The sequence below is a fragment of the Malaclemys terrapin genome, chromosome 1 (genome assembly GCF_027887155.1).
Source record: "Malaclemys terrapin pileata isolate rMalTer1 chromosome 1, rMalTer1.hap1, whole genome shotgun sequence".
In the NCBI taxonomy this organism is placed as follows: Eukaryota; Metazoa; Chordata; order Testudines; family Emydidae; genus Malaclemys; species Malaclemys terrapin.
The window spans coordinates 160,616,422-160,643,167 of record NC_071505.1 but is presented as its reverse complement, the minus strand read 5'-3'; the positions used below and the strand labels follow the sequence as shown (position 1 = coordinate 160,643,167).

Here is a 26,746-nt window from a genome sequence, read left to right as displayed (position 1 = left end):
GCAACAGCTGAGGAAGCTCTTAAGAGGAAGGTGATATGGAAGGTGAGCGATCAGCTGTTGTAACCTGCACAGGTTGTGCCATGTTTGTCTTTCTTCCACAGGACAGAAGCGACTTTGTCTGTACAAAGTGCAAGCTGGTCTCCATATTGGAAGAGAAGGTTCGAGGTCTGGAGAAACGAGTATCGACTCTGCGTTGCATAAGATTTCCTGGACAGACGTCAGGAGATGCTTCTATGGCCACAATGTTCTGAAGATTCAGAGCAGCCGCAGCGGGGACAGAAGGATGGTGAAGAAGTTTGGCAGCATGTGACTTCCAGAAGGAGAAAGAGGAGCATCCATGTACCAGCAATGGAGATACAGGTGAGCAATCGTTTCCATGTTCTCTCTACAGGTACTAATGCGGAGAGTGGACTAGATGACCCATCTGAGGGAAGGGAGCAGAAGGAGACTCCACTGATTGGAAGGCAAAAGATGCACTGTCCTAGGGATGGGGGTTCCACGACCACCATTCCCAAGAGGAGGAGGAGGGTGGTGGTGGTCGGGGACTCCCTCCTCAGGGGGACTGAGTCATCTATCTGCCGCCCCGACCGGGAAAACTGAGAGGTCTGCTGCTTGCCAGGAGCTAGGATACACGATGTGACGGAGAGACTGCCAAGACTCATCAAGCCCTCGGATTGCTACCCCTTCCTGCTTCTCCACGTGGGCACCAATGATTCTGCCAAGAATGACCTTGAGCGGATCACTGCAGACTACGTGGCTCTGGGAAGAAGGATAAAGGAGTTTGAGGCGCAAGTGGTGTTCTCATCCATCCTCCCTGTGCAAGGAAAAGGCCTGGGTAGAGACCGTCAAATCGTGGAAGTCAACGAATGGCTACGCAGGTGGTGTCAGAGAGAAGGCTTTGGATTCTTCGACCATGGGATGGTGTTCCAAGAAGGAGGAGTGCTAGGCAGAGATGGGCTCCACCTAACAAAGAGAGGGAAGAGCATCTTCGCCAGCAGGCTGGCTAACCTAGTGAGGAGGGCTTTAAACTAGGTTCACCGGGGGAAGGAGACCAAAGCCCTGAGGTAAGTGGGGAAGTGGGATCCTGGGAGGAAGCACAAGCAGGAGAGAGCAAGAGGGGAGGACTTCTGTCTCATACTGAGAAAGAGGGACGATCAATGAGTTATCTTAAGTGCCTATACACAAATGCAAGAAGCCTGGGAAACAAGCAGGGAGAACTGGAAGTCCTGGCACAGTCAGGGAACTATGATGCGATTGGAATAACAGAGACTTGGTGGGATAACTCACATGATTGGAGTACTGTCATGGATCGTTATAAACTGTTCAGGAAGGACAGGCAGAGCAGAAAAGGTGGGGGAGTTGTGTTGTATGTAAGAGAGGAGTATGACTGCTCAGAGCTCTGGTATGAAACTGCAGAAAAACCTGAGAGTCTCTGGATAAAGTTGAGAAGTGTGAGCAACAAGGGTGATGTCGTGATCGGAGTCTGCTATAGACCACCAGACCAGGGGGATGAGGTGGACGAGGCTTTCTTCTGGCAACTAGCAGAAGTTGCTAGATCGCAGGCCCTGATTCTCATGGGAGACTTTAATCACCCTGATATCTGCTGGGAGAGCAATACAGCGGTGCACAGACAATCCTGGAAGTTTTTGGAAAGTGTAGGGGACAATTTCCTGGTGCAAGTGCTGGAGGAACCAACTAGGGACAGAGCTTTTCTTGACCTGCTGCTCACAAACAGGGAAGAATTAGTAGGGGAAGCAAAAGTGGATGGGAACCTGGGAGGCAGTGACCATGAGATGGTCGAGTTCAGGATCCTGACACAAGGAAGAAAGGAGAGCAGTAGAATATGGACCCTGGACTTCAGAAAAGCAGACTTTGACTCCCTCAGGGAACAGATGGGCAGGATCCCCTGGGAGAATAACATGAAGGGCAAAGGGGTCCAGGAGAGCTGGCTGTATTTTAAAGAATCCTTATTGCGGTTGCAGGAACAAACATCCCAATGTGTAGAAAGAATAGTAAATATGGCAGGCGACCAGCTTGGCTAAACAGTGAAATCCTTGCTGATCTTAAACGCAAAAAAGAAGCTTACAAGAAGTGGAAGATTGGACAAATGACCAGGGAGGAGTATAAAAATATTGCTCAGGCATTCAGGAGTGAAATCAGGCAGGCCAAATCACACTTGGGGTATGTCTACACTACGGGATTAATCCAAATTTATCTAATTCGAATTTGGGAAACAGATTGTATAAAGTCGAATGTATGCGGCCACACTAAGCACATTAATTCGGCGGTGTGCGTCCATGTACTGGGGCTAGCGTAGATTTCTGGAGCGTTGCACTGTGGGTAGCTATCCCATAGTTCCTGCAGTCTCCCCCGCCCTTTGGAATTCTGGGTTGAGATCCCAGTGTCTGATGGGACAAAAAACATTGTCGCAGGTGGTTCTGGGTACAGCCTCACCCCTCCCTCCCTCCCTCCCTGCATGAAAGCAACGGACAGCAGACAACCATTTCGCGCCTTTTTTCCTGGGTGAACACTGCAGACTCCATACCACGGCAAGCATGGAGCCCGCTCAGCTCAAGACAGCAGTCATGAACATTGTAAACACCTTGCGCGTTCTTGTGGAGTTTATGCTGAGCCAGGACCAGAAAAACGAGGCGAGGAGGCAGCAGCGGCGGCAGTGCAGCGACAAGTGTGATGAGGACATGGACACGGACACGGACACAGAATTCTCTCAAACTGCGGGCCCCAGTGCTTTGGAGATCATGTTGTTAATGGGGCAGGTTCTATCCATGAAACGCTGATTCTGGGGAAGGGAAACAAGCACAGACTGGTGGGACCGCACAGTGTTGCAGGTGTGGGATGATTCCCAGTGGCTGCGGAACTTTCGCATGCTTAAGGGCACTTTCATGGAACTTTGTGTCTTGCTGCCCCCTGCCCTGCCCTGAAACGCCAGAATACCAAGATGAGAGCAGCCCTCACAGTTGAGAAGCGAGTGGCAATAGCCCTGTGGAAGCTTGCAATGCCAGACAGCTACTGGTCACTCGGGAATCAATTTGGAGTGGGCAAATCTACTGTGGGGGCTGCTGTGATGCAAGTAGCCAAAGCAATCACTGAGGTGCTGCTACGAAAGGTAGTGACTCTGGGAAATGTGCAGGTCATACTGGATGGCTTTGCTGCAATGGGATTCCCTAACTGTGGCACCGGAGCACCAGGGTACCCAGTACATAAACCGCAAGGGGTACTTTTCAATGGTGCTGCAAGCACTTGTGGATCACAAGGGACGTTTCACCAACATCAACGTGGGCTGGCCGGGAAGGGTTCACGATGCTCACGTCTTCAGGAACACTACTCTGTTTAAAGGGCTGTAGCAAGGGACTTACTTTCCGGACCAGAAAATAACCGTTGGGGATGTTGAAATGCCAGTAGTTATTCTTGGGGACCCAGCCTACCCCTTAATGCCATGGCTCATGAAGCCGTACACAGGCAGCCTGGACAGGAGTCAGGAGCTGTTCAACTACAGGCTGAGCAAGTGCAGAATGGTGGTAGAATGTGCATTTGGCCGTTTAAAAGGTTGCTGGCGATCGTTACTGACTCGCTCAGACCTCAGCCAAACCAATCTCCCCATTGTTATTTCTGCTTGCTGTGTGCTCCACAATCTCTGTGAAAGTAAGGGGGAGACCTTTATGGCGGGGTGGGAGGCTGAGGCAAATCGCCTGGCTGCTGATTACACGCAGCCAGACACCAGAGCGATTAGAAGAGCACACCAGGAAGCGCTGTGCATCAGAGAAGCTTTGAAAACCCGTTTCATGACTGGCCAGGCTAAAGTGTGAAATATCTGTTTGTTTCTCCTTCATGAAAACCCGCCCCCTTTATTGACTCATTCTCTGTAAGGAACCCACCCTCCCCCTTCCCCCAGCTTGATTTCAAACCAAATAAAGTCACTATAGTTTAAAAATCATTTATTCTTTATTAATAGATTATAAAAAGAGGGAGGGAACCCGGGTGGGGTTTGGGAGGAGGATCGGTGGGAAGGAAAAGGCCACTAAAAAAAGGTTAAAAAAATGACAGCCTTTTGCTTGGGCTGTCTACTGGGGTGGAATGGGAAGGTGTACGGAGCCTCCCCCACCCCCCCGCGTTCTTACACGTCTGGGTGAAGAGGCTATGGAACATGGGGAGGGGGGGTTATACAGGGGCTGTAGCGGCACTCTGTTATCCTGCTGCCGTTCCTGAAGCTCCACCAGACGCCGGAGCATGTCTGTTTGCTCACGCACCAGCCCCAGCGTTGCATCCTGCCTCCTCTGATTTTCCTGCCGCCACCTCTCATCTCGAGCGTCCCTCCTGTCCTCACGTTGGTCCCTCCTGTCCTCACGTTGGTCCCTCATGTCCTCACGTTCACTGGCTTCTTTCCTATACTTTGAAACCATGTCCTTCCACTCATTCAGATGAGCTCTGTCACTGCGGGTGGATTCCATGATTTCTGTGAACATCTCGTCTCGCGTCTTCTTTTTCCAACGCCTTATCTGTGATAGCCTTCGGGACGGAGGAGGGAGGCTTGAAGAATTTGCAGCTGCTGGAGGGAGGGAAAAAAGGAGAGAATTTTTTAATAAGATACAGTTTGCAGAACAATGCTTATACTCTTTCACGGTGACCAATACTATTCACATTACATAGCACATGTGATTTCTGTGCAAGGTCACATTTTGCCTGTGGCTTTGCTGCTAGAGATCACAGACGCAGGTCCGGGCAATAGAATTCGGCTTGCATGCGGCCATGGTAAGCCATTGTCTTTCGGCTTCTGCGCCATCCTTTCTCACATACCAAGCAAAGCCCGTTGAGTGCTGCGGTTTTCCTGTTAACCTTCAGCAGCAGAAAACAAACTAACCACTCCCCCACATCCAATTCTCTGGATGATTGCTTTATCCCTCCCCCCACCACATGGCTGGTATCAGGGAAGATCCCTGCTAGCCAAACGCGAAAAGCTCTGGGCCAATTCCTCCCCCCCGTGCTTGGCTAACTGTAGGGAAGGATTTCTTTTCAGCCACAGGCAAACAGCCCAGTAGGAATGGCCACCTCTGTCCCCTTAATTAAATTCCCGTATTTCAACCAGGTTACCATGAGCGATATCACTCTCCTGAGGATTACACAGCAAGATAAAGAACGGATGTTGCTTGAATGCCAGCAAACACTGGGACCATACGCTGCCAGGCTTTGTCATGCAATGATACCAGATTACTTGCTGCAAGTATGGCGCGGTCAAGTATCCTACCATGGAGGACGGAATAAGGCTGCACTGCCCAGAAACCTTGTGGCAAGGCTTTTGGAGTACCTCCACGAGAGCTTCATGGAGATGTCCCTGGAGGATTTCCGCTCCATCCCCAGACACGTTAACAGATTTTTCCAGTAGCTGTACTGGCTGCGAATGCATCCCAAGTCCTCAGGGCAAAGTAATCATTAAAAACCCTTGCTTTTAAAACAAGTTTTATATTTTAAAAGGTAAACTCACCTGAGGTCTCTTCCATGGGGTCGTGGTCTTGGATACTGGGTTGGGAGGGTACAGGCTGAGAAAAAGATCCTGGCCGTTGGGGAGAACGGAGTGCTGGGTGCTCTCCGCAAGCTCGTCCTCCTCCTCCTCCTCTTTCCCGTCCACAGAATCCTCAGGTGTGGCTGATGAGATTATCCCCACCTCGGAATCCACAGTCAGAGGTGGGGTAGTGGTGACGGCCCTCCCTAGAACTGCATGCAGCTCGGCGTAGAAGTGGCATGTCCGTGGCTCTGACCCGGAGCGACCATTTGCCTCCTTTGTTTTTTGATAGGCTTGTCTGAGCTCCTTGACTTTCACTCGGCACTGATCTGAGTCCCTATTGTGGCCTCTCTCCATCATGCCCTTGGAGATTTTTTCAAAAGTTTTGGCATTTCGTCTTTTCGAACGAAGTTCTGCTAGCACTGAATCCTCTCCCCATATAGCGATCAGATCCAGTACCTCCCGTACGGTCCATGCTGGTGCTCTTTTTCGATTATCGGCCTACATGGTTACCTATGCTGATGAGCTGAGCTATCTGTGGTCACCTGTGCTCTCCACGCTGGGCAAACAGGAAATGAAATTCAAATGTTCGCGGGGCTTTTCCTGTCTACCTGGCCAGTGCATCCGAGTTCAGATTGCTGTCCAGAGCGGTCACAATGGTGCACTGTGGGATAGCTCCCGGAGGCCAATACCATCGAATTGCAGCCACACTAACCCTAATTCGAAATGATAAAATCGATTTTGGCGCTACTCCGCTCGTCGGGGTGGAGTACAGAAATTGATTTAAAGAGCCCTTTATTTCGAATTAAATGGCTTCGTTGTGTGGACGGGTGCAGGGTTAATTTGATTTAACGCTGCTAAATCCGAATTAAAGTCATAGTGTAGACCAGGCCTTGGAGTTGCAGCTAGCAAGAGATGTTAAGAGTAACAAGAAGGGTTTCTTCAACAAGAAGAAAGTCAAGGAAAGTGTGGGCCCCTTACTGAATGAGGGAGGCAACCTATTAACCGAGGATGTGGAAAAAGCTAATGTACTCAATGATTTTTTTGCCTTTGTCTTCACGAACAAGGTCGGCTCCCAGACTACTGCACTGAGCAGCACAGTATGGGGAGAAGGTGACCAGCCCTCTGTGGAGAAAGAAGTGGTTCGGGACTATTTAGAAAAACTGGACGTGCACAAGTCCATGGGGCTGGATGCGCTGCATCCGAGGGTGCTAAAGGAGTTGGCGGATGAGATTGCAGAGCCATTAGCCATTATTTTTGAAAACTCATGGCGATCGAGGGAGGTTCCGGATGACTGGAAAAAGGCTAATGTAGTGCCCATCTTTAAAAAAAGGGAAGAAGGAGGATCCGGGGAACTACAGGCCAGTCAGCCTCACCTCACTCCTTGGAAAAATCATGGAGCAGGTCCTCAAGGAATCAATTATGAAGCACTTAGAGGAGAGGAAAGTGATCAGGAACAGTCAGTATGGATTCACCAAGGGCAAGTCATGCCTGACTAACCTAATTGCCTTCTATGATGAGATAACTGGCTCTGTGGATGAGGGGAAAGCAGTGGATGTGTTATTCCTTGACTTTTAATACGGTCTCCCACAGTATTCTTGCCACCAAGTTAAAGAAGTATGGGCTGGATGAATGGATTGTAAGGTGGATAGAAAGCTGGCTAGATCATCGGGCTCAACGGGTAGTGATCAATGGCTCCATGTCTAGTTGGCAGCTGGTTTCAAGCGGAGTGCCCCAAGGGTCGGTCCTGGGGCCGGTTTTGTTTAATATCTTTATTAATGATCTGGAGGATGGTGTGGACTGCACTCTCAGCAAGTTTGCAGATGACACAAACTGGGAGGCGTGGTAGATACACTAGAGCAGTGGTTCCCAAACTGGGGCTTCACGAAATGTTATGGGGGTTCTCGGGGAAAAATTCCCTAATGGCGGCCAGAGCTATCCCTCGGGACCCCGGGCAGCATGGGGCCAGCAGCCCGGAGCCCCAGGACTTCCAAGAGCTAAGCAGATCAAAGCAAGCATATCTATCACATTGAGGAGATTTAAACTTCAAGACTCCTTATATGAAATGGAAAGGGAGGTGGATATTTTTTGCTGTTTTTAAAATTAAATAGGCAGCTAGTATTGTTTTTAAAATTATTATGAAGAACAAGTTTAAGCTTTGTTGTAACGTGCGATGTTTGCATGGACTGCTCAAGACCTGACTGCTTGTGTAGGAGGAATTCTTTGAGTTGGCTTCTTAAATACCTTCATGCTGTTTCACATCTGATACTCCTTGATGAAACATAGGCTCCTTGATACAAGCTACGAAAGTGAGATCTGGGAAGAGTGTTGCCATTTTCATAATGTAATAAAAATACTGTAATGATAAATAATAAATAGTGTGTAATAAGCATGTCATAAAAACAAATTTTATATTTCCACAATCACTGGAAATTTTATAATTTGTACTCAGGTAAAGGAGAAAATCTCTGGAAATATTCATTTTTAGGAGGGGGTTCGCGAGATTTGACATTTTAGTGAAAGGGGTTCACAGGTTGTTAAAGTTCGGGAACCACTGCACTAGAGGGTAGGGATCAGATACAGAGGGACCTAGACAAATTAGAGGATTGGGCCAAAAAAAACCTGATGAGGTTCAACAAGGACAAGTGCAGAGTCCTGCACTTAGGACGGAAGAATCCCATGAACTGCTACAGACTAGGGACTGAATGGCTAGGTAGCAGTTCTGCTGAAAAGGACCTAGGGGTCACAGTGGACGAGAAGCTGGATATGAGTCAACAGTGTGCTCTTGTTGCCAAGAAGGCTAACGGCATTTTGGGCTGTATAAGTAGGGGCATTGCCAGCAGATCGAGGACCGTGATCGTTCCCCTTTATTCGACATTGGTGAGGCCTCATCTGGAATACTGTGTCCAGTTTTGGGCCCCACACTACAAGAAGGATGTGGAAAAATTGGAAAGAGTCCAACGGAGGGCAACAAAAATGATTAGGGGGCTGGAGCACATGACTTATGAAGAGAGGCTGAGGGAACTGGTATTGTTTAGTCTCCAGAAGAGAAGAATGAGGGGGGATTTGATAGCTGCTTTCAACTACCTGAGGGAGGGTTCCAAAGAGGATGGAGCTCGGCTGTTCTCAGTGGTGGCAGATGACAGAACAAGGAGCAATGGTCTCAAGTTGCTGTGGGGGAGGTCTAGGTTGGATATTAGGAAAAAAATTTTCACTAGGAGGGTGGTGAAGCACTGGAATGCGTTACCTAGGGAGGTGGTGGAGTCTCCTTCTTTGGAGGTTTTTAAAGCCCGGCTTGACAAAGCCCTGGCTGGGATGATTTAGTTGGGAATTGGTCCTGCTTTGAGCAGGGGGTTGGACTAGATGACCTCCTGAGGTCCCTTCCAACCCTGATATTCTATGATTCTATGAAAGCGGGATAACTGGCGGTAGGTACACTGCATGAATATGGGGAGAATGCTGTGCTTTCATAATGAGCATTTTGTCCCTTGCTGTATTAGTAGCTACACTTCTTTTTTCACAGAGGAGACAGAGACACAGTAACAAGAGCAAGATCCACATTCATAATGCATTTTATCCAAGAGTCTGGAGACCCCACTGCTGCATATGCTTAAGACAGCAGCTGATTTCTGAAGCTGTGCAGCAGTGCGCACAACAAGTGTTCCTCCCAGGGGTGCGGGAAAGCCATATTCATGAGAAGTGTATTGAAGACACCATCCACTGGAGGGTCTGAACATTGTTCTGTGATACTTGTTGTGTAGCACTGTTCCAAAATAACATTGGGTGCACTCTGAAGTGTTCCCTGTGGCCATCGTTACAAAGTCCCGTGCCAACAGTTACCATTAGGGTTGGCTGAAAAACTTCGAATGAAACATTTTCCCTGCAGTAAATGGAGTTCCATTGAAATCAAAATTTTCCACAAGAGAAGATCTACTTCAGTGGAATTTTACATTGGGAAAAAATCTAAACTAAATGTTTCAGGTTGATCTGTATCTCTGTATCCGCCTGAGCTGCTGCAATGCCTCATGGGAGATGTAATTCCAGGTTCCTAATGCCTCCATTCTCTCCTGCACTTCCAGCTCTCCAGCAAGACTACATCTCCCTTGATGCACCGTGGTCTTTTCTTCAGGGGTGTAGTCCTGAATGGGCAAGTACAGATACTACCGGAGTGCCCTGCCAACAAGACTTCACTCACACGGTGAATGCGGACGATGCCATTTTCAAAACAAAACTGCGTCCTCCATGTGGCAAAAGTGCCAGAACACTTCCAGCACATGCCACCTGAGAGGCTGAGCTGCCTCATGCCGCAAAATGCTTCCAACTGTTAATGCTGAAACATTTCATTTTGCTAGAAAATGTCTAATCTTATTCTTTCAACATTTGTGAATCAAAATTTTTCGCAACTTATGTATAGACCGAAAACCGATGTTGAAATATTGGAATTTCCTGCAGGATGGAAATTTTGGTGGTCAATCTGCTAATGGTATTGTGGATAAGGCTACAGTTAGGTATGTTGCTTTTTAAATTCTGATTTATCAGAGGCAAATTTGGATGGTTATTCTGTTTCCTAATTCCTTCATAAAAATAAGCTAAAAACGCTAAAGAGAATTATGGGATCAAGTTTCCTCTTAGCTTTTCAGTTTGGAGGCAATCTAATAATATATCTTTATTCTAGTGTTGCAAAACTGACTCTAGTAACACCTATTATCTACAGATCTTGGCAATTACATTTGCTTCTTGAATTTACATTATGACTATCCTCTTTCAGTCTGAAGATCTGATTATCCTGCTGTAACAAAGAGCCTGTCTACAATGGAAAAATCTATTTAATTGGAGAGCCCAGTTACAATGAAGCAGCACACTGAATAGGCTTAAAATGTAGGTTGGTCTTGCAATGTAGATGAGACCAAACTATATACCTAAATCATACTACAGCCTTGGACATTGCAGACTTCAGTGTGATCTGGTAATATGTTGAAAACCTAGTTTGGTCAAGTTTGCACTGTAAATCTGAGTCATATTTTAATTTTATGATGCTATTTTGAGAGGGGCCTGCATCATGGCAGTTTTTCATATATTACGGAAAGAATCAAAGACCACAGCAGATAGAGTTGGAGCTCAGCATTGTTTTTCTTCTCCCACATATCCGCTTTTATTATATGGTCAAAATACAAGTGACCACTTCCTCTATTTCCTGTTTTCTGCTCACATGCTTAGCATTTTGTTAATGTTGTGTGTAGTTCAGACATCTGTGCCATCAGATCCCATACTTGTTAGGCAAGTTCCTCTCTGGTGCTTACCATCAGTACACTGGCTGTTCCCAGCAGTGCTGTGTTGGCTGGGTCACATGACTGGACTTCCCAAAATTTGCTGGTTGCCTTTCTTCTTTCCTATTGTTCTCTTAACTGAAGATGAAGTAGAATTGAGTTTGATATTGAATTCCTCTTACAGTGTGAGCCAGTCTAGTCTGATCCATCTGCTCAGCAGTCATTGTTCCCCTCTTGACAGCTCTCTGCAGCAGTTTCTCCAGTCTCTGTATATAAGCTGAAACCTTCTTGCCCCTTTGCTGTTGGACATTAAGGAACTTAAAATAAATATCCTCAGAGTTCATTGTGTTCCCAAAGGTGTAATTGAGGGCCTCTAGGCCAGAGGTTCTCAACCTTTTTCTTTCTGAGCCCCCCGCCCCCAACATGCTGTAAAAACTCCCCGGCCTTTCTGTGCCACATCTGGTTTTCTGCATATAAAAGTCAGGGCTGGCATTAAGAGGTTGCAAGCAGGGCAATTGCCTGAGGCCCCAAACCACCGGAAGCACTGAGAAGCTACGTTTCTCAGGCTTCTGCTTCAACCCCAGGTGGCAGGGCTCAGGGATCTGGGCTTCAGCATCCTTGCTGTGGGTCTTCGGCTTTCTGTCCTGGGCTCCAGTGAGTCTAACGCTGGTCCTGTTTGGCGTCCCCCCTGAAACCTGCTCGCGGCCCTCCAGGCAGCCCCAGACCTCTGGCTGAGAACCACTGTTCTAGGCAGTCCTTCACACTGACCCCAGGGTTACTGAGCTTCAGGGTGCGAATCATGTCTGATGCTGGGCCCCTGAGGCTCTCTACTGCAGTGGTTCTCAAACTTGGGACACCGCTTGTTCAGGGAAAGCCCCTGGCAGGCCGGGCCAATTTGTTTACCTGCCTCATCCGCAGGTTCGGCTGATCGCGGCTCCCAGTGGCCACGGTTTGCTGCTCCAGGCCAATGGGGGCTGCAGGAAGCAGCGTGGCCCGAGGGATGTGCTGGCCGCCCTTCCTGCAGCCCCCATTGGTCTGGAGCACCGAACCACAGCCAGTGGGAGCCGCAATCGGCCGAACCTGCGGACGCGGCAGGTAAACAAACTGTCCCGGCCCGCCAGGGGCTTTCCCTGAACAAGCGGTGGCCCTAGTTTGAGAACCACTGATGTACAGCACTGAATGTGGGAAATGTTCTTCTTCAATGGGGATGGAGTTTGAGGGGAGGGGAGGGGGAGGAACAAGGTCAAAGCAGGATTTGAAGTGAAACCCAGGACTGTGGGGAGGTATGGTATTTACCTGTGCACAATGCTGCTTTGTTCCTCATGATGTCAAAGAACCTATGGCTTTCCTGGCTCTTAATCATTCTTAGAAGGGAATATGGGACTGGGATTTAAATATCTGATTTTTAGCTTCCAAGGTTGAAGTTGGTTCCTTTGTAGCCAAAGTCAAACCATATATTCTTAAACAGCTATTAGTAAAAAATGGCATGGAATTATGTAAAATGAATCGATATAAAAATGTGTGTGTGTGTGTGTGTGTGTGTGAATCCCCAGTATGTGGAAATTTGTGACAGCCCTTCCCAACCCCACCCTAACTCTTGTTCACATCCAAATTGTCTGTAAGTAGAATAACTGGATTCTCAACAAAATAGCTCTTAGGTAACCTCAAATGATACATCTGAGACCACTAGACAACACTGGACTGCAGGACCCTGTGATCTCTGACACGGTATTGGATTTCTGTGCAAAATTGCTTTACAGATCAGCCCCTCACTCCCAACTAAATGTTACAAATGTATGGCAAATAACACATCCTGCAGATCCCTAGATGATCCTTTCCTATCCAGAATTGTAGGGATTGCAGAGCTGTATTGCTTGGTGAATGGAGATCTCTTTTGTCACTTACAGTCTTTTCATCTCCCTAGTTACTTAGGAGCATTGGTACAGTGTGGCCAGATAGCATAGTGCAGATTCCCAGTTTTAGAATGGTAATTCTTTTAAAGTTAAAATTTCAATCTGGGATTGAGTAATGAACTTCATCTTTTGAATAAGGAACTGGGAATCTGAATAAGGAAGTGGGAATAAGTGGATCAAACTCAGCCTAGTGATGAACCATCTCGATCTTTCTCATCATGCCAGTTATAGATGTAATCATGCAGCCAAGTTCACCAGATATTGGCAGACAGCAGAGGAATGGTGAGTCTTGGGAATCTTGGGTTCCATTCCAGGCTCTCGAGGGGAATATATTTGAATGGGCATAATCTCACAGACTATTCTGTCCTAGTTCTGTGTGTCTCTTGCGCCTTCTACACTTTACAGGTTCCTCAGACTAGTCTTAGTCTCTTTGCTTTAGTAGTCCTGGATTCCTCCTCTGGGTTTCCCTTCTTCATTCCAATCTAATCCCTCCTTTGCCACACCCCCAAGTCTGCCTCTTGTCCCCTCTGCATTCAACTCAGAATGCTCCCTCCTTCTCCATGCTACCTGGGCAGTAAAAGGGAGACCACTAAGCAGGGCCAGCTCCAGGCACCAGCTGAGCAAGCAAGTGCTTGAGGTGGCCAAGGGGAAGGGGCAGCACGTCAGGCTTTTTGGCGGCAATTCGGCGGAGGGTCCTGAATTGCTGCCGAAGAAGAAAGTGGCGCGGTGGAGCTGCTGGAGATCGCAGCTTTTTTTTTTTCTTTTTCCGCCGCTTGGGGGCGGCAAAAACCCTGGAGCTGGCCCTGCCACTGAGAGCACAGGAAAGACAAATTCACTGCTCTCAGTTCTGCTGCCTCCGTGGCTGGGAGCAGCAATTCCAATGAAAGTTCTGCTTTGTCCCTATATCCCTGGGTTGGCACATGCTCAGTACAGACTGAAACTTGGGCAAATTTAGCTGCCAAACTCTAAATAGTCTCTGCTGAGCATGTGTGAATTGCAACATTTTTCAAAGAGTTATAATTTGGCCAAGTTTGAGTAGATTTTCATGGGGACAGCAGAAGGGACATCCTTGACAGCAGAGCAACCCACCGCCCAGCCAAATTTCACATTCCATGTTCTAAATCATGGCTGCACTACAGCTACAGCTGCTCCACAAAATGGTTGTGTACAATTTTTAACATGGGTAAAACATGTTTTTCTCTAATTTTGTTCTCAAATAGTCGAGCAACGTTTGCGAATACTCCCCTTCTTCCCCCTTCACACACCCCCCCCACACACACCCCTGAGGTGCACACCTAACAGGAAAAATATCAGCCCAATAGATTAAACTTTTCCAAAGCTATGAGCATTGGAAAACATGATCTTATAATGAAGCGTTGGAGGATGGGGCCTATTTCAGCTACACCATTGGCCATTTCACATTTCCTGTGTTGATCATATTCATTTGCTCTCTGTCTGCTAGAAGAGCTTTCCAGAACGGTCAGTAACAACCACACAGATGAACCCACTGACACACTCAATGCTTCAAGAAAATCTTCTCCTAGCAAACAGTTTCAGTTTCAACATCCTCTAGCCAACTTCATTTTCATGCCAGACTGCTGAATTCACCTGGAATCAGTTATAAAGGCAAGGGGTCTGATTGCTGTTCTTCCATGGAGTTCCCATTTTATCATGGAAACATAACGAGAAAAACCTGTGAAGAATTACTAAGCAAGAAAGGCAAGGATGGCAGCTTTTTATTACGAGAGAGCGAGAGCGTGGCAGGAGCCTTGTGTCTTTGTGTTTTGTAAGTACTGTACTTATATTTAAAAATTGTATTAATTTTAAGACAATCAGAAGTGGAAGTTATTACATCCTTAAAGGTGAATAAGTAGCAAATGTGAAAGTGATCTCACAGGCCAGAAACTTAAATATGCTGCATATCCCTAGTTAGTGTACAAAATACTTCTGCAGAAGAAAGAGGCACACATTGCCTCTGGCATAGGAGGGAGTGAAGACTTTGGGCATGGCGGGGAGGGGAGGGCGGTAAACACCTCTGGCATGAGGGAGATGCTGGTAGTTAGAAGTCCCTGAAATTGAAAAGGTTGGAAGGGTGGCACACAGGATGCTTTGCATACTGTTGGCATGGTAGTATGTTAAAGGTCAAGTCCCATATATATCTCTAGCTGCAATTCAGCCCAATCAGATATACTCCAGGTTAAAGTGACCTGGCTTATTATCATACCTGGAATCCCCAGGGGCAGGCCAAGCTTTAGGGTTCTGGGTAGGTTTGGATAGCCCACGTTAAAGTTTGTGCTGCCACAGCTTCATTGTTCTGGACCTGAGCTGTCTAAATTAAAGTTAGCTTTGGTATGTCTGCTCCATCTGCAGTCACACCTAGTGACTGCACTACAGACAGGCTCTGAGCTGTGCTGCTTCTGCACATGAACAACAAGAAGATTACTTTAATCTAAGATAAGCAAATCTGGATCCTAAAAACTACCTGAACAGATCTTGCATGCGAAGAAAATGCTATTTTTACATAGTCACATTTAACCACCCTTTGTTTTTAAAACATAACTTGAAGCAAACACATCAGACAAACAGATGTCTGTTTCCAGGGTCTGAAAACTCTAGATAAATTAGCAAGGCTTTGGAGCTGTGCTCCGGCTCTGCTCCAGCTCCAGGCAACAATCTGCAGCTCCACTGCTCCAGAGCTGCTCCGCACTCCAGCTCCGGGCTCTGCTCCAAAGCCCTGTAAATTAGGGTTGTTAAACAAATAAAACAATTAATCACAAGATTAAAAAAAAATCGCAATTAATCACAGTTGTAATTGCACTATTAAACAATAATAGACATATTTGCAAATGTAGAAAACATCCAAAAATATTTAAATAAATGGTATTCTATTTCAATTACAACACAGAATACAAAGTGTACAGTGCTCACTTTATATTATTATTTTTATTACAAATATTTGCACTGTAAAAAAGACAAAAGAAATAGTATTTTTCAATTAATCTCCTACAATTACTGTAGAGCAACCTCTTTATCATGGAAGTGCAACTTACAAATGTAGAATTTTTTATTTTTTTACATAACTACACTCAAAAATAAAATAATGTAAAACTTTATAGCCTACAAGTGCACTCAGTCCTACATCTTCTTCAGCCAATTGCTAAGACAAACAAGTTTGTTTGCATTTACAGGAGATAAATGCTGTCCGATTCTTATTTACAATGTCACCTGAAAGTCAGAACAGATGTTCGCATGGCACTTTTGTAGCCAGCATTGCAAGGTATTTACATGCCAGATATGCTAAATATTTGTATGCTCCTTCATGCTTCCAGCTGATGATGCTCGTTTAAAAAAGTGTTAATTAAATTTGTGACTGAACTCCTTGGGAGGAGAATTGTATGTCTCCTGCTCTGTGGTTTTACCCACGTTATGCCATATAGTTCATGTTATAGCAGTCTCAGATGATGGCCCAGCATATGTTGTTCGTTTTAGGAACACTTTCATTGCAGATTTGACAAAACGCAAAGAAGGTATCAATGTGAGATTTCTAAAGCTAGCTACAGCACTCGACCCAAGGTTTAAGAATCTGAAGTGCCTTCCAAAATCTGAGAGGGATGAGGTGTTCAGCATGCCTTCAGAAGTCTTAAAAGAGCAACACTCTGATGGGGAAACTACAGAACCCAAACCACCAAAAAAAGAAAATCAACCTTCTGTTGGTGGCATCTGACTCAGGTGAAATCAGTCCACACTGCTTTGGATCGTTATTGAGCAGAACCCGTCATCAGCATGGACGCATGTCCTCTGGAATGGAGGTTGAAGCATGAAGGGGCATATGAATGTTTAGAATATCTGGCATGTAAATATTCTGCAATGCCAGCTACAAAAGTGCCATGTGATCGCCTGTTCTCACTTTCAGGTGACATTGTAAATAAGAAGTGGGCAGCATTATATCCTGTAAATGTAAACAAACTTGTTTGTCTTAGAGATTGGTTGAACAAGATTTAGGACTCAGTAGACTTGTAGGCTCTAAAGTTTTACATTGTTTTATTTTGGGTGCAGTTATGTAACAAAATAAAAAATTCTACATTTGTAAATTGCACTGTCAGGATAAAGAGATTGCACTACAGTACTTGCATGAGATGAATAGAAAAATACTGTTTCTTTTATTTATCTTTTTACAGTGCAAATATTTGTAATCAGAAATAATAATATAAAGTGAGCATTGTATACTTTGTATTCTGTATTGTAACTGAAATAAGTATATTTGAAAATGTAGAAAATATCAAAAAATAGAATAAATTTAAATTGATATTCTATTATTATTTTACAACGTGATTATAATTGTGTTTAATCGCGATTAATTTTTTAATCGAGTTAATTTGTGTTGATTTAATTGCTTGAGTTAACTGTGAGTTAATTGACAGCCCTAACATAAATCTAATGTAAAAATGAATGTGTGCCCAAAACTCTCCAGTATCCTTCTTTCATGGTAGTGCTTGAAAGCAAGTGTTTATAAATGCACAAAATACACTTCAGGTGCCCTTTTAAAAAGGTAAATGGACACTATTTCTGTTTTAAGGAACTCCTGCTTTTTCTTTAGATTTAGGCTGCAGAGTTAGCTTTGGGGTATCTATCTTCACTAATTAAATGGCTAAGCATTTTCTAAAATAGCTGTTTGTACAAGTGACATACTTTGTACTTTAGAAGAGATTTAAATGGTATGTAATTGTTGTTAGCAAAAAATATAATGACAGACATTTCCAGAGATTGGCTCCCTGGGGTTTTAGTCGTTTATTGTTTTAGCTTGGTTTACATTTTAAAAAAAAATACTTCCACCAAAAGTTTTAGACGTAGTGGTGTCTAGCCATTGTTGTTCCTTGAATGTTGATAAAAAACAACTTATGAAAGGGTATCTCTTCACAGCTTTGAACGGCTCATCTACACTTATCGAATCTTCAGGGAACATGAAGGTTACCTTCGGATTCAGGTAAAAAATGTCATTTCATCTGCAAGAAAAAATATTGTTTAATGTCATTTTCTGATTAAAAAATCATATACATAAAATCTCACCTTCACCTTCATTTTCATACCTGCATTCTACCCCACACAACCCTTGACAACACTTTTTGTCATTACCCACTAGCTTGGAAGTAACACACTATTGCTAGCTCCACAGTAATCTCTTTGTATCCATCATTTATTGTGTGGCTTGCCCATATCTACTGATTTGACCATGTCTTTTTGACAGCATAAAATCTCTCTTGAGTATCTACTCACATACTTTGTCTTCCTTTTTCTGATGGAATGCGCTTCCATTTCACCAAAGGCATTGCTGGGTCCTGTGTACAAACACCTTGTGCTTCTGAATGTTAAGGGATTTTGAATTTTGGAATTAGTCCTTTCCTTTTAAAAAGATCTGTATATAATATTTTTGTGTGACTGTAATGCTCCGAGAGCTGCTTTTGAGCATTACTGATTTGGGCTGGATTTCTAAGCAAGGGCATTCTGCTTTATTTATTTTATTTTGTTGCTTTCCTCTACACCATAGAGTATAGACTGCTTGCTAGGATCATCTGGGGATATCTCACCAAACTAATTCCCTGGTATTCCAGGGGCATCAGGTATTGGTGGTGGGTATCTGAGTCGAATTTGATGGCCTGTGTTTATTCATTCTGTCCTTTATGGTTGCAGAGCAAAGTTTGCAGACAGACTGTTCAACCTAAAGACTATGATGTCAGAAGACAAAAATAACTCAAAAGTACTTTTTAAAAAGTATCCCTTTTAAGCCAATCTCCTGATTTTGGAACACTTGGAATTGGCATTACAGCATACTCTTTTTTATAGGCGGATAACTTCCAAGCCTTATCTTTCTCACCACAATTCTTGAAAGCCTTCTCCCCTCGATCACAGCAGCCTGGGCCCTCAATCACATACATGACCACCTCCCGAGTGTCTCAGTGCTGTTTACAATGTTGGGCATAGGAGACTGCTATACACCCAGCTGAATGTGATGGATGATGTTTGGAACGTGAACTTTGATTCCCTAAGGCTGTGTCTACATTACCACTTTTGTCGATAAAACTTTTGTCAGTCAGGAGTGTGAAAAAAACGCTCCACTGACCAACTTAAGTTTCACCAGCAAAAGTGCTGGTGTGGACAGCGCTATGTTGACAGGAGAGGCTCTCCTGCCGCCATAGCTAACGCCGCTTGTTGCGGGTAGTTTAATTATGCCGGCAGGAGAGCTGCTGTTCTGGGGAAGCAACAAAAACATTTAGAACAGGGTGGGTCAGATTGATTATTTGAGAAATTCAGGCAAGGTGTACACTAGAAAGTTTCCCTGGCATAAAAATGTCAGCTAAGAGTGTGACTTCTCTCTCTCTCTCTCTCTCTCTCTCTTTTTAACAGTATTTCTTGACTGGCACTAGCCTCAGTGTAGATGCAGATATATCCGCATATCTTATTTCACTCGGGAAACCAAGTATAAGCTATAGCAGAAGCACTTTCTATTTTATTTTTTTAGGACATAAGCTGTTTCTACACTAGGAAGATTTGCTGGAACAGCTATCCTGGCAAACCTTTTCTAGTGTAGACGAGGCCTCAAAAGGACAGTCTCTGGGACTGAAACTGAATTCAGGCTGGGTGCCAAGAGTTCTGTGGTTTCCTAAAAGGGCAGAGCCAAACCACATTCCTTTAACTTAAGAGGAAAGGCTGTCTGTTTTAGCTTGTAGCAAAGCGTCAGACTAAATACGCATGTAGGCTGTTTACTCTAAAATCCTCTTCTCTCTAACGCTTTTAATCCAACTGGTAAATATAAACGCTTTGTTTTAAGGAGGCTTTTGGTCACTATACCACTGGTCACAGATTCCCAAAGGAAAGAAATGCAGGTGCCTAAAATCCAGTTGGTCTTACAGAGTGATAAGTGGTTGGTATACACAGGGTACAAGCACCAGATCCCAGTCTTAGAGTGGGAGACTTGTGTGATTCCACCCTAAGACAGATAAGGACAAGAGTTGCATCACCAAAGAGGGTACACTCAGAGAGACCAGAGCGGGGACAGAGGTACAGCTAGCTCTGTAGCTGCGACATGAGCACTTCTCTCTATGATAAGATTGGTGCTTTTATAAATAACTGAACATTTTATTTTTATTTATCAGTCACCATATCTGTTCAGCATTCAGTTAAGAATGAACTGCTGGTCACGCACTTACAGGACTCTGAATGAATAGAGTGACCATACGTCCCGTTTTGGCCGGACAATCCCTTTTTTAAGCCTTGTCCCAGCCATCCCCACTTTTTTGGCAAAAGTGGGCCTTTGTCCTGTTTGCTTTTGCCAATTTGATCAGTTGGCAAGAGCAAATCGGACAAATGTCCACTTCTGTGAAAAAAGCAGGGTGTGGAGGAATGTGCGGGCGGGGAGGGTGAGCGGTGATGCCAGCCCCATGCCTTGGGTAGGTAGGACTCGGGCGGGGTACAGGCAGTGCTTGGGCAAGCAGCGACACCAGCCCTGTGCAGGGGGGAGGGAGCTTGGCCAAGTGGCTCAGGACAGCCCCGCGCCAGATGGTGTCCTGTTTTCCCTTTGGGAAATAGGGTCACCCTATGGATGAAACATGCATGCAATGGCAATGCTTTTTTCACTTTCCTTCAGACTTCTGAAGACGTTCCACAACGGGTCTTCAAAACAATAAAGGATTTAATATACGCATATGAAAAGCCAAATCAAGGACTCGTCATCAACCTTCGCTACCCAGTAAGGAGACCGAAGCCCCCAAGGAGGAGAGTAAGGAAATCCGAGGTAGAGGTGAATGAAGTTTATGATGGTAAGAGGTTTATTTCTGTCTTTTTAGCCTAGTACTGGATTGACCGTTCTGAGAGTGAATCCCTTCTGTTTATCCTCAGTGCACAGAGAGCCCAGACAGCAGTTCTACACATTTCCCACTCAGTCTTTGCCACAGTGTTTCAATAACACTTTGAATCACATTTAAGAGTGAGAAGGGAGCTCTGTCAGCCTTTCTTAGTCTGCCAATAAAGGTGCAAGTTAGTAACAATATAATGGCAACTCTGAGAATAGGTGTCCGTGTCACAATGAGCAGGCATGTGAAAATCTATTCAACCTACTGTAGATGGGTAAAACTGAGGCACAGAAAGGTTTGAGAATTCATCTAAACTCTCTTAGTATGTCATGTTGAGAGTCAGGAGTGATACTCAGAATTCTTGCCTCCGATGCACCCTCCGGATGGTTATAATCTTAAGTAATACCAACACAGGCTGGATCTGAACCCATGCGCTAGAGGCAAAATATTTTGCATCCCTGAATCATTGAGTCCCCTATACTTGATTTTAAACTTTCTTTTTATTTCAAGATGAAAAGCAAAAATTACATATTCTGTCTAAGTGATCAAAATCCTACCAGTGACATTAGCTAAATAGCCCCCTAATGAAAATGGGGACAAAGACATACATAATGACTTTGATGGAGTTTGGATTTGACCCGTAATGTTTTAAGATTTAAATAAAAATATTGTCAGTATGCATTACTTCAGTATGGCTATTTAAAATATAGTTCCTATAAGGTGCTGAGTCCACTGATTTCAGTGAGAGACCAGGTGCTAAATTACCTTCATACCAAAAATAACACAAACTAACTAAATTATCTTTGAGGGCCTCGGGGAAAAAATATAATCTAACTTCAAACTCATCGTTTTTTTGTTTTGCTTTGTGTTCTAACATCATACGTAGTCTTAAATCCAACCTGTCCTAAAAATAAAAATTTAGGGAGGAAGTATGATCCAGTGGTTAGGGCACTGTCCTGCTAGTTGTAAGACCCAAGGTCAATCCTTGCTTTACCATAGTCATCTTCTGTGAGCTGGGCAACTCATTTTGTTTCCGTCTCAGTTCCCCAATTGTAAAATGTGCCTAATGCTTCACCAAGGTGTTTAGGATAAATACATTAAAAATTATGAGGCTCTCAGATATAGTATACTTTGATTGTAGTCATGTGTCTTTACTGTAATATGCCCTTGGTTGTGTTAGGATGAATTTAGTAAGAGTGGTAACTGTTAACTTGGTGCTGTTGACACAGAGCAAAAGACTTTAAGAAGTGCTGAATAATGCTTAATTGCTGAGTTAATCAAGCAATGTGAACTGTCATTAGAAAGGTTTCAGAGTGGTAGGCATGGTACCCTGTATCAGCAAAAACAATGAGGAGACCTTGTGACACCTTAGAGACTAACAAATTTATTTGGGCATAAGCTTTCATGGGCTAAAACCCACTTCATCAGGTGCATCATTTTAGCCCACGAAAGTTTGTGCCCAAATAAATTTGTTAGTCTCTAAGGTGCCACAAGTACTCCTCGTTGTTTTTGTCATTAGAAACCGTTTCTCCATTAGAATTGCTTCCCCAGAAGAGTAAGTGCTTGTACCAGCAAAAGTGTAGGAATCGTGTATGCATGACGCAAGAGTCCTCACTTAGGCACATTGGCTATATGAGTGTAAATTCACAAAGTTTCCAATCCTCTGTGTGAGTTTTACCTCTTGTGGGTAGCCTGGAGCCCTGAATGGCGATCTTTGAAATCGCTCCTAATTTAAGGTGAACTGACATTTTATGTTTAAATGGCACAGTTTTTAAGGGTCAAAATCATTAATGGAACACATGGGTAGACTTAAAATGACAAGTACATGCTAATAGTTAACTGAAATATATTTTTACCTGGATCCATCAGTAAAGGCTAAGCCCTATCCCTGACATCTAAAGCGGCGTAAGGAATGCAGCTCTTGCATTGCTTTAGAGCAGGGGTCGGCAACCTACAGGCACGCGTGCCAAACACGGCATGCGAGCCAATTCTGAGTGGCACACTGCCTACCCGGTGAGAGGAGGTGCAGAGGGGCCGGAAAGCGCCATGCTGGGGGAAGAAGAGGGAGGAGGGAAGCTTGGCTGCCGCAGGACCAAGTTCTGCCTCCTGCCCCTGCAGGGGAGAGCGGTGGGGGGGGTCCCGGCCCCCCACCCCACTCAGCCCCCCACGCACCGCTCTCCCCTGCGGCAGCCAAGCTCCCCCCGTCCCACATTTCTTCCCACAATGTGGTGCATTCCAGCCCCTCTCCCTGCCCACGACGGCCCTTGCGAGGGGGAGCCAAGCTGAGCCGAGCGCAGCGTGCTCCCTGCTCTGTAGAGGAGGCAGAGAGAGGTAGGGACGGAGCCTGGGGGAAGGGGGTGGAGCCACTCAGAGCAGGGGGCTGGGAGCACCCCCATGAGCCGAGCACCCCAGCCCTCTGCCCTGACCTCCCCCCAACACCCAGCCCTCTGCCCTGCACCCCCCCACACACACCCAGCCCTCTGCCCTGCACCTCCACACACCCTCCAGCCCTCTGCCCTGACCTCCCCCCAACACCCAGCCTTCTGCCCTGCACCTCCACACACACACCCCAGCCCTCTGCCCTGACTCCCCCGCTCAGGGTTGCCCCGCTCAGCCCGCTGCAGGCCTAGGTGAACAGAATCCCAGGCTGGAAGTGGGCTGAGCAGGCTGGCGGTTTAAGATCAGCATTTTAATTTAATTTTAAATGAAGCTTCTTAAACATTTTGAAAACCTTGTTTACTTTACATAAAACAATAGTTTAGTTATATAATATAGACTTATAGAGAGAGACCGTCTAAAAAATGTTAAAATGTATTACCGGCACATGAAACCTTAAATTAAAGTGAATAAATGAAGACTCGGCACACCACTTCTGAAAGGTTGCCTACCCCTGGTGTAGGCATTTGTCATAACACTTTGGGATTGGAAACGTAGTTTGTATTTATTTTTATACCATTTCTGTTCCTTTCTACATAGAGCTCCACTTTGCAGCAGCCTTGGCTCCTATGTAATGCTATTGAGTTGCACAGATGAGTTGAGGTTAAAAAATAATGTTTGTCTGCCATTGGGTACCTGGAGAGGCGACTGGTGCCTCTTAAAGGAAACCACAATATCCTTTTGCCAGCTTTCGGTCCAAGATCTACAAGTAGCTGGGCCTCTGCTAAACTTCCTTTCTCTCACAAAATTTGAATATGTGAAAGTAATATACGGAATGTTCTGCGCAGATATCTGCTTGAAAGGACATCTAAGCTAATGGAGAGGGAGATGAGGGTCTGAAGAGCTCTAATCTCATCCTTGTCCCCAACTAAATACAGAAGTTAGTTAGCATTACATTTATTATTCTCAGAGAAAAGGAGTCTTAGGTTCTTTTACCCTACAGTTTACAACCGCCTTTCTATTTGGAACTATTGTACGTAGTGGAAGGATATGTTGCAGCAATGGCAATCAGAACCACTGACCTGTCTTGTAAACTGTTTCCACTCAGAATCAGTTGAGTATTTCTTTCTATGAGGCATTCCTAACTATACTTCATGGATATGATAGTTCAAGAACTGAGCTGTCTGGTCTTGGAGAAGAACAATGCAGAGTCTCCTCAGCTTGAGTTTCAGGCAATTTCACTCAGATGAGTCGTGGAGGAGTGGTCTTGGGAGGCCAAATCTGCAAGACGCTTGTACTAACTGCAGTCATATTTAATTGGTGTCCAGAACATTGAATGATTCCATCTCAAAAAACAAAATAAAATGTGTTATTTTAGAACAAGCTCCTCTTTCCTCCTCCTAAAAGAGCATTGGAATGTACAAATGATGACATGCTGTTATGCTGCTTTCTTTACAGAAGTTGAAGAAGGAGATTATGTTGATGTCTTACCTTAAATCAGCTGCGACCTGCTTTTTTGTCAGAGGTCACGTCTTATCCTGCCCCCCATCTCAGCAGATCAAATGTAAAAAGCTTGCTCTCAGAACTTATCCTTGCACGTGCCACCACATCTGCTGGCTGGACATTCTCATCAGTGGACTTGTGCCTCTGAAATTCACTCTCCTGGGCAGCTCATCAAAATAACAGACTTGTACTCTTTGGAACACAATACAAGTTATATTTATTTTATTCATTATTAGAATAACTTATTTTTATTTTTAATTTGTTATTTTCCTTTTTGCTAACTGAAGTTCTAGCTGCCCCGAACTGCAGCATGTTAGAAAATAATAAGGTAAATATGTTAATTGCATATGGGTAGATCAAATGTAAATGGCAGAGCTGAAATCTACTATGATGCAAACTCTATAGACTCTACAGAATGTTAAAACCATGTTTTGTTGTGTTTTCATACTTTGTGCAGGAGACATTCATTTTGCCTCATTTTCAGCTAACTGGATGGTGTATTCAGCTTCAGAATCTTTAATGTCTTGAAGGAATAATATCATCCTGTAGCACTAATACAATCTAAGGCTGCTGACAAAAAAGCATTGACAAGTAACAGCAACTGAAAATAGAGAATATACTATACAGTGTAAATAAATGGCCTGGACTGTTTTCATATCTATAAATGATATTGTTGAAGACTTACTTTGGGACTGCAAGTTTTACACAGATGCTTTTAGGAACAGTTTAATTTTTTTATATTTAATATTTGTTGCATGTATTTGACACAGCAAACAAATGGCTGTGTGGTGCCTATATTTCTTTTTTTTAAACAAGAGTTGGCTTTAAAGAATTAAACCAGGGATCTGCTTATTGTACAGCTTTGTTCTGAAGGTCACTGCTTGGGGAAGTAGTGTGTCTAATGGTAACTGCCAGAAAGAGAACTCAGGAATATTGACTGGCAGAACTAAGAACTGAAAATGGATTATTCTGTGACCTCTGGCAAGTCATTTAACCTTGCTGTGTGCATTCCACATCTGTAAAATGAAGATACAGAGGCACGACAAAGATTGTTTCTTTAATGTTTGTAAAGGGCCTTGAGATGGTCAGGTAACATGCCATAGAATTGTGAAGTATGACTATTGGCTCATTGTAAATTTAAAGTGCTGGTGATTCCATATGTTGGAATCAGAGGGTATTTGCAGTGTTGTGGTACAAACAGGTGTTTAAATTAACCCTTAGATTTAAGATTAGTGTAGACAGCCAAAACATTGATTTGTCTGAGAAAGTAAGTGGTTGCCCAAGGGGAGAAAAAACTGTTCTGTATTGTAGGGAAAATCTTACTTAAAGAAATATAGGGATTAATGCTTTTATATTAGTAGAGCTCCAGCAGCCTGCTCCACATTCTATCATCAGACTGCTACAGCACTGCTGTAGCACGTCAGTGTAGACACTCACTACAGCAACAGGAAGGATTTTCCTATCACTGTAGTTAATCCACATCCAGGAGAAGCAGTAGCTTGGTTGGCAGAAGGAATTCTCCCATCGACCTAGTGCCAGGGATTAGGTCATCTTGAGGCCAAAAGCCTAGTGGGAAGAAATTGTTTCAAGTAAAATTGTACTTTATTTTGCCAGCTTTAAATTAGTAAAAAAAAAAAAAAAAAAAAAAAAAAATTTAGCCTCAAATTAAAACCACTAGCCCAAATTGTAGCCTTGAATTAGTAAGAAGAAATTGTTCTGAATTTATTCTTTACTAATTGTGTTTAATAATTGTTTTTAGAAGGATAGAAATTTTATGGTTGTAATTGCCTTATTTACAGTTTGGTGTAAGTGAAGAATGGATGGTAATTAACTAAGAAAGAACAGCCAGCTAGGTCAGATGGTCAAGAAGGAAGTGGAGGAGTCAAGAGGCACCAACTTTCACCCAGATGGCAAATTAACGACCCTAAAGCAAAGGCATACACCCCAAGAACAAGATAAAGAGTGAAGCCAGAGGGACGAGATAAGAAACAGCTGGGAATAACTCCCAGTAACAACCCAAATAATGCTAATTAAAGCAACCTTGAACAGCTCCGGTGTAACACAACAAGGTCCAAAGACTTGTATGGGAACTTATTACTATAAAAAAGGGTGTATTGCCGTGGGACTTTGGGTTCATTCTGCATCAACATCGGAGCTTTGAACACGCTCGACAGAGTCCAGCTCCCTCTCCCTTGTGTGCAGTTTCAGCTGGCCACTGGAAGTGACAGAGCAACACTAAGGACTGGTAACTATAAGATCCAGCTGCAGAATCTTTTTTTTTTGGTGGGGGAATGGTAAATGGAAGCATATACTAAATGTAAT

General features: G+C 44.4%; 1 protein-coding gene across 1 annotated transcript; it reads left to right on the top strand.

Moving 5' to 3' along the window:
• Positions 1-222: 222 nt before the first annotated feature.
• On the top strand, positions 223-25,191 carry SH2D1B (SH2 domain containing 1B). Its single transcript, XM_054016422.1, has 6 exons — positions 223-360; positions 12,837-12,980; positions 14,161-14,484; positions 17,619-17,682; positions 20,341-20,512; positions 24,380-25,191. Exons 3-6 carry the CDS (start codon positions 14,351-14,353, stop codon positions 24,415-24,417), a joined length of 408 nt encoding a protein of 135 aa, XP_053872397.1. The 5' UTR covers positions 223-360; positions 12,837-12,980; positions 14,161-14,350; the 3' UTR covers positions 24,418-25,191.
• The last annotated feature ends 1,555 nt before the right edge of the window (positions 25,192-26,746 follow it).

What these genes read in the sequence shown, in the direction of transcription:
- SH2D1B (XM_054016422.1), top strand. Translation starts at nt 14,351, where the DNA reads ATGGAGTTCCCATTTTATCATGGAAACATAACGAGAAAAACCTGTGAA. An exon ending in AAGGTTACCTTCGGATTCAG is followed by an intron (nt 17,683 to 20,340) that starts GTAAAAAATGTC and finishes ACTTTCCTTCAG; the next exon opens with ACTTCTGAAGACGTTCCACA. An exon ending in GGTGAATGAAGTTTATGATG is followed by an intron (nt 20,513 to 24,379) that starts GTAAGAGGTTTA and finishes CTTTCTTTACAG; the next exon opens with AAGTTGAAGAAGGAGATTAT.